The 12,237-nt window shown below is 42.2% G+C and overlaps 1 protein-coding gene across 3 annotated transcripts in view; it reads left to right on the forward strand.

Annotated features, from left to right (window-relative positions):
• Positions 1–12,237, forward strand: part of GRB2 (growth factor receptor bound protein 2) — a 54,864-nt gene that overhangs the window by 37,392 nt on the left and 5,235 nt on the right. For all 3 annotated transcript variants that reach the window (XM_035558869.2, XM_035558868.2, XM_050714393.1), the window contains 2 exons: positions 5,973–6,070; positions 11,237–11,359. In XM_035558869.2, coding sequence (XP_035414762.1) covers positions 5,973–6,070; positions 11,237–11,359 — 221 coding nt within the window. The remainder of the gene's footprint in view (positions 1–5,972; positions 6,071–11,236; positions 11,360–12,237) is intronic.

Genomic DNA, 12,237 nt, shown 5'->3' on the forward strand with positions numbered 1-12,237 from the left:
ACTGTGCTTGCCAGCCAGTTTCTGGATTTCCTTGACCACTCCTCACGTCTATCTCTTGTATTTGGAGTTCTCTGTTGCGTGGAATTAAAATTGCACCTTGCCTTTATTTCACGTAGTTCAAATTAACATGCTGTAATATAACACAGCGACTTCTCCCCGTCAGACCTTTGTACTGAATTTACCTATAAAAGCTTGTATGGTTGGAATGAGCCTCCAGTGATCAGAAGATGTGTGCAACAGACTTAAAGGAAAATGTTATTTATAGTTTGGAAGGAGACTTAGCTCCTAGAGTGGCTGTGCCCCGTGACTTTGATTGTCATTCGTGGTTTGTAGTCTTTCAGCATTGCTTTTATATCTTACTTTCAGCTTTCCAGGTTCCTTCAAAAGGAATAGAAATAACTTCTTTATGAAAAGAAGATGCGTAAAGACAGCACTACGTAGCCCAGGCACTAGCTCTTGATTTGCACGCTTGGAAACATGCTCTCTGTGATTCTTGGGTTCAGCTTGGCCTGCTGTGGTCTTTTTGTGCATTTCAAAGGATAAAGGTGGAAGAAGTGTTTCTATTAACACATTGTCACTTTATATATTACAAACTACACACCTGATTTGGGTATTGCACTATAATACTTGGTAGCTGACTGCAGTTCAGGAAAGAATCTTCCGCTGGCCATTTCTAGTTACGCCTGCTCTGGCTCCTAGGTGCTTTCACAGCTTCCTAGATCCACCTTGAGAGCAAATATTCAGCCTTAAAGGAGTCATGTCCAAACCTGGTGCTTCAGGTTTTGATGTGAAAAATGTATATTTTCATTGTTAGGTGATATTATGATAAATTGTATGCAAGAAAAAGCCTAAAATATTTTTAGCAGTTGGTGTTCTTGAGCTAGTCACCTTCAGTTGTCTGATGGATCTCTTTGCGTCGAGTGTTTGAAGTTGAAATGAACTGTCATCCATGTCATGAGGAATAAACCAGGAAAATAAAGGTGGTGCTTTGCCTTGCCCTGAGTTACAGTGCCATTTTGACTTGCACACTACCCGAGGTTTTCCTAAGATGCCGTTTCCTCAGTACAGCCGCCGCGGTGGTGGCGTTAGGCAGCCAGAGGGAGGAGGCTACATTTGCTCGGAGGAGGTTCTGCAGCACGGGCATGAGGCAGGGAGGAGATGCAGTTTGCCAGGCAGTGTCTCGGGCTCTCTTACAGTACTCTGGAGAGATGAATTTTAATAATCTGCGGTGCCATTGCAGTACCTTTGGGGAAGGAATAAGCCCTAGAATGGGGCTGTTGAACTTACTCGATTGAATCCAGCTGTTTGAAGCCTTGTAGCGGTGGCTGCCTGCATGTGATGTGGCTGCTTTGTGTTTGTACCTCTCTCCATGGAGCAGAACAGGAGCTGTTTTCCTCTGAAAGGAAAAGCTGTGTTAAAGCACTTTGGAGTAGGGTGAGAGCTGCCAGTCCTGGAGCCTCCAGCGCTGCTCGATGTCACTAGGACTCAATAACTGACCTCCCAGCCACCATTCCACCCTGGGATGAGTAATTTCTGGGCTTAAACATTTCAATTGCAGCATTGCTGGCTTGGAATCATTTGTTTACTTTTTAAATTTTAATTCCTGCCCTAGCATGAGTGTTGTGAGCACTTTCCTTGGATTCCTGAGACTTTGAGAGTGTTTTTAATATACTGCCTTGTTTTCTTTGTGGCAGTGTCAGCACAACTTCGTTCAGGAGGAAAACCACATTGGCAGCTGGCAGGTTGTTGTAGCTGAGAACATTTGTTACCTTCTGTTTCAGTTAGCACAGCTAGAATCCCAAAACCTCACAGTTCAGGGGAAGGAGCTGGGTTCAGCCAAAACTCAGAGCCCTCTTTGATCAAGTTTCTTGGCTTTTGTCTCGCCAAAACCCAGGCATTCTGATGGATTTGGCTAAATTTGCAAACATGTAAATATGTTTGAGGCCTTATGTTTAGTTTTACGTTTGCATATGGGAGCCAGTCTGCTTGTCGTGTTCCTGTTTAGTCTCTGTGTGTTTCTGAAAGATGCTTGGCTTTGAGAGTATCAGGAACTAGTGCAACAATTCATGGGGATGGAAAGGCTGCGCTTAGAAATCTTCACCAGGTAGGGGGTCAAAAATGGCCGAGAATGCTTTCTGCGAGCAGTTTCGGCCAAAACTTTGTGATTGCCTTGTTGTGCAGCTCTTGAGCAGTGCTGTTTCCCCATTTCCATGGGAACAGATGGGCTCTCATTGATAAGAGATCTATTATCAAACCAGGAAACTGGCAGGCAGCAGTTGAGCCAATATTACTGTAAAACGGGGCTGACTACAGACTGAGGACATCACATGGCAGTATGTGTTCGAATGTAGTGGCTAAAAATATCCTTCCTTCTTCCTCCTCTCAGGCACAGATGCCCCAGTGTGAAAGGAGTCGCCGCTCTGTCGTAAGCCTGATTAGATCTGTAGCAGACGTGGGGACTGGCTGCAGAGGAATGGTTTATCGTTTGACCTGCATGCAGAGCAGCAGTTTTTAACAGTTGATGAGATAAATGTGGGCCTTCTAGATTTTTTTCACAAACTCTGAAGGCTGTCTTGATTTGGAGCAGTAATCTTTGTTTCATTTTGTTGCTTAATTTATCTGCATTTATTTGCACTTAGGGAAACTTTCAAAGGAAAATTCAGTGATGTATGTGATACTTAAACTAAATTTTATAGCTTTGGGAAGTCTAGAAAAATCTTATGATAGTTCAAGTTAGGAATCTTTATTTTTCTTACAGGCATAGAACTGGTTTTTAGGTATTCAGGTAAGAAATTGTAGTCCTGATTATTATCTGAAAATCTGTTGAAGGCCAGCTGGAGATACGGACTAGATGGACTGACTGGATGCTTGAAATGTTTTGCAGCAAAATGATTTAATTACATAATGTCAGTTCTTTCATTTTGGTGGGTTTAAGGTTAAAAGAAAAAAGAGAGCAATGTCACTTGTAAGCATCTAGGCTGGATTCCCCAGTGCAGAGATTTCCTCCATGTTCTTGACTTAGTTTTTAGTTGTATTTCAGTAATGGTTGGTAGTGGTACAACTTTTTTGAAAGCGGAAATTTTATCTGACTGTTCTGTAGCTGTCATAGCAATAGGTACCTAACTTTGTAGCAGCCACCAGAATTACTGCCCTGTGCACGTGACTGCAGCGTTGTCCTCAATTTGAGGTGCTTCAGTACAAGTCACTTTTGCTTGACTAAGCACACTGGGAGCAGCTCCAGGGGTGCTTATTTGAGACGCTGTCAGAACAAATGATTTTGTAGACATCTGTATTGTGGAGGTGACTTGTTTTTAAATGAGACTTGAACGTGGAGCTTTCCAAAGAAGATGGTAAATTCTATTGCTCCAGGAAAGGAGCACACTGAAAAGCCCAGAAGTGGGCAAAGAAAGGTGCCTCCAGGGTGACTGTGTGTGTGTATAAGCTCTTCAGTACATAGCATAGGGTATGGATAGTTTAGCTATCTGCCAGGGTGTGAATGGAGCTGTGACAACTGGTTGAAATAATCCTAGAAAGGACAACCACCTATGAAGATGCTTGTCCTGTATGAAGCAGAAAAAAGTCCTTGCGGCACAGCGAGCCAGGGAAGTGGGGGAGCTCTGGAGGATTCATTATCACAGCAGAAGCCCCCCGAACAGGTTGGACGTGCACATATGTAGGCAATTCACCTTACCGTGCCTTTCATCCAGCTGTTTTTTCCTGTCACAGAGCTTAATGCATGCCTCAGCAGTGCTCCCTCACTGGCATTTGGCTTCGGGCCAGGCATTAATGAGTACCCCAAGCCCTCTGTGATTTGGCTTCTCCAAACCTATTACCATATCTTCAGAGCAAGATAAAACTCCTTAACATAATTTACCCTGGGGCTTTAGAATTTCTGATAATTTGATTCCTCCTGCCAAAAGCACAAATATGTGGTAATATTTTTCATGTGAAGCTACAGCTTTTCTGTTTTGTTTGTTTTTTAATTTTTGAAAAATAGACTGCCATATCCCTTAACTGCACTCCAGTGGTAGTGAAATGGGTTAGTACACAATCTTATCAGAGGTTTGATCTGTGCTATCTCTGATAAAGGAATGGATTCTATTGCATAAGATGTTGCTTATTAGAAATAACAACACACACGACACATTTTGATGTTATTTTGTACAGCGACTATGGTGATGGTTTCTAGGGTACATAATAACCAAAATTCCTGATCATACAAGCTCTGTGCCAAAGTCTCTGTATGACTGAGCTGTCGATCAGGGTTCCAACCTTTGTCCTCCACCTCCCTAGTCTCTACACAATTCACTTTTTTTTACATAGCTGTTCTTAACCTCCGTGTTCCCTGTGTAGTATAGCAGAGCTGCCTGCCGGCGTCATCTAGCTGTACTTCAGATCCTGGAGCTGCATCGGTGTCTGCGCAAAATGCTGTCTTGCAGTCAGTGCAGCAGCTGAGATGTGCAGTTTTCTCGCTTAAAGGCGAGTTAACAGACATCAGCTGGTCTGTGTCAATTCTTCCTGTGCAAGCTTTCACCTCAGAGCCTGTAACAGAGCCACCCTTGAACTGCTTGTGACCTGTGGCCAGATTATCCTTGCTAAATGGCTATAATGCTTGTAAATAAAGGGAAACCCAAAGTAGTAACTGCATAAAAGCTAGTTTGAATGTCTTTATCCATATAAAAAGGTTTAAGATGCTTTAGGTAGTAAAGTCCCTTCTTCAACTGAAAGTATCCTGAACTGGGTCATAAAAGTGAGTACCTTTGACCTAAAGGTCAGAGGATGTGGCACTGCTGCTGTGCTCGGTGCCTCGCGGAAGCGCTAGCCCCCGAGGGACCTCCCTGGGACCATCAGCCCGTTCAGTCGGGAGTTAAGGAACAGGCAGGTAACTGTTACCCACAGTAATTCACAGTGGCATTTTGAATTCTGTTCTCTTTTTGCTTTAACAGATTCCATTTCAGTAGGTGATTAGGTTTTTCTCTTTTAGATCTCGCAGTCAGCAGTGGGGCAGATTAGGGCGTTAATGTCACACATTTTTGAAAGGCAGCAAAAATTGATCTTCAGAGTTTAATTTTCTGAAGCACTTTTATCAGCTCTAAGCATTTTAAGGCCTGCACTTGCAAATTTGTCTGCTTTTCCTTTGTAATTTATTCTTGTTATCTCACTATCCTCCTTTTTTGGAAGGGCAACAAAAATGGAAATAATTGCTTATGAGGATTTTTTTGATGGATATCTTCACTTTTGTTTGTATATAGTCTGTGATCTCTGCGGCTGCGTTTGTGTTGACTTTCTCTTTACATTTCCTCATTGTCCCACATTCTGGCAACCTTAATCATGTGACACTTCTGTGACTTGAGGCTATAAGTTGTTTTTTTTTAAACTCACATCTAGCTTTTTGTTGGCCACTGTTGCAAAGAAAAAAAAAAAGAAAAAAAAAAAACAGAAAGCTGAGCAGGAATGAAAGTGCTGGAAAAAAAGTATTGTTGTGGTGCTTAATTTTGAAAGGGGGGTGAGCAGGACCTGTGTGATGGTTACTTCCAAACCCAAATAAATCCTTTTGGAGAGGGGTAGTTTCAAACTGTAGCGTGGTTTTCTTTGTGGAACCTCATACTACTTTGTTCCAGAGGCTATTTTCAGTTGGTGTACCTGGCTTGTTAATCGCACTGTACCACTTATCAGGGATTCAATGAAAAATAAAACAAATTTTTTAGAGTAAGTAAGTTTTGAAGTATTGATTCATGTGAAAAAGCATGGTGTTCTGGCTGTTCTTTGGCTATTTTCAGTTATTGGTCCAGCTTCTTGTTCTGAAAAGCTCATGAGATGCAGTGGAGCAGGATGGCTGGCAGCTTATTTTTTATGGGTTTGCCTTGCAAGAGCAGTCTTGGCAATAAGAACTGAAAGAATAGGGTAATATCTTCACCCATTTTGCTGTAACTTGAAATGTGGTAAGCTTATTATTTGTTTCCTTACTTCAGGTTTTGAATGAAGAATGCGATCAGAATTGGTACAAGGCAGAACTCAATGGAAAAGACGGCTTCATTCCCAAGAACTACATAGAAATGAAACCACATCCGTAAGTAGAGCTTTGATAGGATCTCTTGACCTTTCCACGTGCTTCCCTTCAAACAAGGTGGTTTGCTGCTGAGCGCTTTGCGGATTGTTCCTTACCAGATCTACCAAACTGTATGTCTAGATAAAAGATGGCCATTGAGTTGTATCTCTGGCTGTAGCCTACAATGTTCACAGTAATTTATCTCACAGCTAGCTATGTAGCAGGATATTTGGAAGCTTTTCTAGTTTATTCTCTGGTATTTTGCTGTAGGGTCAGACTGACTGACCTTGGGGGTTGCAGGCTTAAACCAGCAGAAAACTGTTCAGTAGAAACTTGTTACCCAGTGTCCCAGGAAAAAGTGTGACTGTATTCTTGTGATGAATTCTTTATTTTACTTAGTATCGCAGATAAAAGTAAAAATTGAAGCATTTGCAGCTTACCAGAAAAAATGTTTAAGGACATTTGGAGTTAAATTTTTGGTATGTTTGTTGTATTCTAGGTACTGAATCAAAGGATAACTTAGGTTGGACAGAAGCTTCTGAAGGACTGTACCCCAAAAAAAGAGAGGAGGCTGCTTTAGTGCAGCCAAGTGGGAAGTGAAGCAAGGATGTACAAGAAAATTCTGAAATTGTTTAAAGCCTTGTCTAGTTTATCTTGATCTGCTAGTCCAGTGGGGATCATAAATGAATATTGTGATTTCTCCTTCATTGATTTGAGTCATCGTGCATCTTCTAATAACAATTTTGGAAGCACTTGAGTTATACTGTGGTCTTATGTTGACATTCAGTTTGTTCTGTAATCATCCATGTGTTTTTGTTTGAGTGGGATAGAGCTGTCAGTTTTTCTCTTACTGATAACAAAGGGGAATGAACAATATCCAAGCCTACGAGTGAGTGAGTTTGGTTTTAAAGCATAGTTAGTTTGACCTTTTTTGAAGATGTTTAAACTGCTGATGGCAACTGGATGGCGTTAGCTCCGTGTGTCAGCAATGCTGGGGAGTGTATTAACAACCCTGGGAAATGACACAAAAGTTCACGTAGCACAGTGTTTGCTTAGCGGTAATGCAGAGCTCTGAGTAGTCTAGCAGGTCCTACAAAAAGCAAACATCAGGCAGCTGACCAGGTGTGAGAACAAGAACGTTTCTTTTCTCAGGCTGGTATCAGTGTTGCAGGAAGGTACCATGAGAGCTTCTCAAGAGGATTTGGAAAGAAAGCATCTGAAAAAGCCTTTAAATGTTAATTCTGTCAGAGGATCTGAGACTTAAATCTTCCAGCCTCATAGTTTCTTTTAAACAGTGTTCTATCTTGCTTATATTTTGCAAATCTTCCCGTTTGCTTTGTAACTACGAGCAGACAAAGCTGAAAGGGAAATGTGGCATGTCTCGGTCACCAGCTGAGTCACCTGGGTTCTGAAGGGTTAATCTAAATGGCATGTCAATTCACAAAGCAAAGAAGTAGACATCAGCATGATACTCAGAAGAGCAGCAGGAAACTCTGGGCAGGGAGGCTTCCTGTGAAGGCACAGCTGTGCAGTTCAGTGGTAGGGCTACCTTACTGGTTTTAAGGGGGCAGGGAAAGAATTCGCCATCTATGAAATGGTCTGGGTCAGACTTGTGTTATGTGTGTCCAAGTGTGTGTATTCATAATCAGCTGTTCTTTAAGGTATTGCTGAAGTCTTACTTTGCAATTTATGTGGAAGAAATGATCCAAACTGAATGGTTGCACTCAGTGAAGCCAAAAGAATTGTCAAGCTGCTGATCGAAAGGAGTCTGAACGCAGCGTGAGCTTTGCGTTGTACCAACTGGTGCATCGCCCTCTGTGCAGCATCAGCAGTAACGTCTGCGTTTGGTTTTGTAGTGCTGACTGGATGAGTTTCTATATTACAGAGCTAGCTGGAGAGGAGTGTTGCGGTGTGTTATCAAGCTTAGCCATTCACTAGGGAAGCTATGGGAATGTCAGTTTCTTTGGCCTAATTCTCTAGGGCACGCTGTGGTTTTTATTATTTTTTTCAGTCATTCCTTAGGAAAGATTCACACGTGCAGAATATTTCTGATGCTTTACGAGTATGTTCTTAAATGGACAGTAGTTCCTCAACATAACTTTGATCTATGGGGTTTTCTTTCTCTTCATCTTTTTTTATATTTAAAGTCAAGCTCCTGTTACTCTGTGAATGGCTGAAGTTGCAATGAAATGATCAAGCTGCTTTGACTAAAAATCTTCCTATTTAAATTAAAATGCCTTGGAAACAGCTGGCAGAAAACTTTAAGAATTTGATATTGTTGTTTTGGAAGTGTTATTTTCATTAATCAACTTGTACACTTCAACTTTCTAACAAGTCAGTAAAATTGAGGGGAAAACAAGGATAAATTTGTGAGGCTTCAAGAAGGATGACGGTTCTTTTGAGCTTTTCCAGGTTTCTTTCTGTCTTCCAGAGATGAGTGAATTTTTTATTTCATTTTTTAAAGCTCAGGCTTTCATTTGCAAGTCACGTGTAATTGAGAATTATTTGAGAACCAAACAAAATTAAAACACGTTGTAAACAAGAACTGTCAGGATATCTCAAGTTGTAATAGAACGTTTGCTTTATGTAACACTTGGCAGAGGTGGAATTAAGGGCTTTCTTATCTCTGACAACTGTGCCAACAGCCCAGAAAACAAAATACTACCTTTGAATTCTGAAGGAGTTTCATGTAATGGTTTCTCTCGGTTGATTTTGGAGGCAGCGCAGTACAGCGTGAGACAGGTAGGTGTTCCTTCTTCTGGCTCTGCCAGCACCTCAGGTACTGAGAAGAGCACAGGTGCTAACCCACGGAGAACGTACTAAATGCTTGACTGCTTTGTCACTAGAAGTAGGCTGGTTGTAGGAGAAAGCTTTTCATTTCCATTCCAGGGGGTAGGGGGAGTAAAAAGTGCAAAATAAGACCTGCCAGTAAGTTTGTAAACAGGGTGCATCGTTTCCAGTGCCAACATAGCTTTACTTAATGGAGCTGCATAGTTAAGCGGTGTGTATAGTCCCCTTACAAGGGAGATGTCCTGGGGTGGTTTGATCTAATGTTGCACGTAGTAAAAGTCCCTTTGTGGTTTCATTGTGTTCGATATAATATGGGGCATGGTTTTGTGTAGCCTCCTGTGGGGAGCAGATGCTGAAGACAGCTAGTGAGAGGAGCTAGGGCTGCCAGTAGCTGAGAGGCTGGTAATCAGGTAATCAGGTCCTTCTTCACCTCTAGGGATTGCTGCTGCTTAGAGAGGGGGACTTTGTGGTCTCGTGAAAGCTTCAACCTCTCTCAGGAAAGGCTCTATTTCAGGGAGGGTTTTGCAACTTCTATTTGTTGTACCGAAACCTTCATTGTGGAAAGTAAACCTTCTGAGTGGAGCTTTTGTTCTTAAACGCTCCTCTCCATGGTCAGTCTTCTGTGTGGTTAAAGGCTGTGGTAAGAGCTTCTATCTCGTGTGATCTGTTACTCGGAATTGCCAGCTGTGCTCTTTGGTTGTGCAGACAGCTCTGCTCTTCCCACACTGCATGACCTACTGCTCAGCCCTTGTTTGCCTTTAGTCTTGGATTAGTCTGGAAGTGCAAATGTGGATGTAGGTAAGCATCCTGTGACCAGGGGCTGTTGGTCGGTTCTGCGATATAGTTGCCTGATGTAGGTTCAGTCTTAGTGCCACAGAGGTGGGCAACCTGTGCCTTTGACTTCTTCGCAGCTGTCAAGAAGCTGAGATGTGGCTTTCACATGCAGCTATTTTCATGGAGCTGCTTATGTGAAAGCTGCTAGGTTGTCCTGACTGCAGGAGAAAGCAAGAAAATAGGCGGCTGAAACAAGCGTTGTCAGCACCTTTCCTACCTTTCCTAGAACCGATTTGCATGCCCAGCTCACTGGTGATCCACAAAGAAGCAGAGGGAACTTGAGGGAACTTTCCTCACTTTGTCTGCATGTAACTCCACTCCTGGCACCTGCTTGAGCTTTGCCATACAGAATCTGTCTTTGACAGTGCTCTGGTATGCTGATCGCTAGGGTCAGAAAGGTTGGACTCTGCGCTGCGGGAATAACCGGCTGCTGAATGAAGCTACTCGTTCTCTCTGTCAAGTAATCATGTCTTGCCACCAGATCTAAAAGAGGCTAGAAATTGTTTTTGATATAAAATGCACTTTCCATTTGTGCAGGATGGGTCAATCCATAGACAGGATCTTGTTTCTACAGCTGTGATGTTTCTGAAGAAACCTGTGAGTGAACTCCCAGTGTTTCCCTTGCGTTTTGCAAATATTACATAGATATATTTTAAGGTTCCTACCTCCTAAAGCAGCGATGTTTCTGTGCTTACTCCTTACATGTTCTGTATTGTCTGCTTGGTAAATTGTGACTAGGGCAGGGGTGGCTTCTCCTTGGGGGGCGTAAGTAATAAAGGTGTGTGTAACTACTCAGTGATTATCTTCGGGTAGTAATAGCGAAATAAATTCTGCGATGTCATAGAGAAGTTCAGTGCTGACTAGCCACCAGTGCATGGGCTCCTTTGTAATCCCTGAACTGATGGTATCATACAGTTTGGGCAATTAAAAGCTTGCATGTTTGTATGGAGACATGAGAGTTTATCCCTTAGCGACAGAGGAAGAGTTAGGAGTTGAGCTTCTTGCTCGAGCTAGGCATCTGTTTGTCCTTAGGTTACAGAGCCTGATTGCTAAGATACCAATGCAGACCATAACAGACATTTTAACTTTGTCCCAGGTTGTAGCTAGTTCCCATGGCAGTCTTTTTAGTCTCACCAAGTAGGACTTTGTGAAGCAGCTGCGTACATTAGGTTCTTGCGGTTATATGTATGCTAAACATCATAAACGTCTGAAGGGTAGAGTAGGGTGCAAAACTGTGAATAACACATGAAATTTTGAGCAGTTGGGTTATTTCACCCTTCTGAAAATAAATCCTGTAACTTGAGGGTTTCATGCTTACCACATCTCTGCTTTGCTAAATTGAGTGAAATAGGGTGATTGCGAGCGTATCGTGGTAGCTTTGTTGCCAGGATGAAACATTCTGAAAATGGTTCAGTAGCCTGTAGTAGGGTGGCAATGAGGTAGGTGCACTTTAGGTAATTCTATAAGGAATCATTTCACCTCGGTGTGAATGTCTGTGTCAGGCTCTCGCATGAAACGTTTTGAGTTCTTAACTTTCTCTGTTTTCTTTTCCTCACTCCACAGGTGGTTTTTTGGAAAGATTCCCCGAGCAAAGGCTGAAGAGATGTTAGGCAAACAGAGACATGATGGTGCCTTCCTCATCAGGGAGAGTGAGAGCGCTCCTGGGGACTTCTCTCTCTCAGTCAAGTAAGTAATGCCCAGAAGCGCTTGTGTGGTAATCGTGACACCTAATGCCCATTTTCACTCATGGATAAAGGACGGATGATTGCTAGCGCTGATGAGCAGGAATATTTTTCCAGATGCCTTATAGCATGCCTGTTCTTCCAGTGTTATGAATTTTCTTACTCTATCTTCTGCCTTTGTGCAGTACACTTCCAAATGTTTTTTGTGGCTGCTTGGCTCATACTTTGGGGATATTTGTGTTGTCTAGCACTGGGACGTGGTGCTATGAAAGGAGAGGCCTCTTCCATCGCTCAACAGTGCATTACACCTTCATAGAGAATCTCTCTAGTAACAAAAAAAAAAAAAAAAGAGGAACATTAAGGAGGAACAGTTCATGTACTTGAGCAACCTTTCTATAAGTACTGGCTCTTAACCAGCAGGAGTTCCTGATAGGTAGCACAGTATAACGTGGGCCATGTCTAAGTATTTCTCACCTTTTGAAGTCTCTATAAAATAGAGGTATTAGAAACTTGAAAGGATATGGGATGTAATTGAACATAAGGAGAGGGGAATTCTGTCCTCAGCAGCTGATTTTCCCTTTTTCTTTATTTTTTTCCCCCTCGTGTACCAGAAATTAACAAGATTTTCAATCTGTCTTAACGATAGATTTAGATCATTCATGCAAGATTCCTAGTTTGCTGTATTTTCTGTGCCTATCAGTGGTCTGTCTTAGCAGATTATTTTTTTCTGGTCGTCTTTGGTCTGTAACCAAATTTTCATCATCCTGTACAGCAGCACCGAGTCATGCCAACAAACTGAATTAAGCAACTGATTTTAGAGTTGTTTATATTTGTTGGATACAATAATCTGAGCTGGAATACTAGATATGAATGGAAGCTTCA

Source organism: Cygnus atratus, chromosome 18 (assembly GCF_013377495.2).
Source record: "Cygnus atratus isolate AKBS03 ecotype Queensland, Australia chromosome 18, CAtr_DNAZoo_HiC_assembly, whole genome shotgun sequence".
In the NCBI taxonomy this organism is placed as follows: domain Eukaryota; kingdom Metazoa; phylum Chordata; class Aves; order Anseriformes; family Anatidae; genus Cygnus; species Cygnus atratus.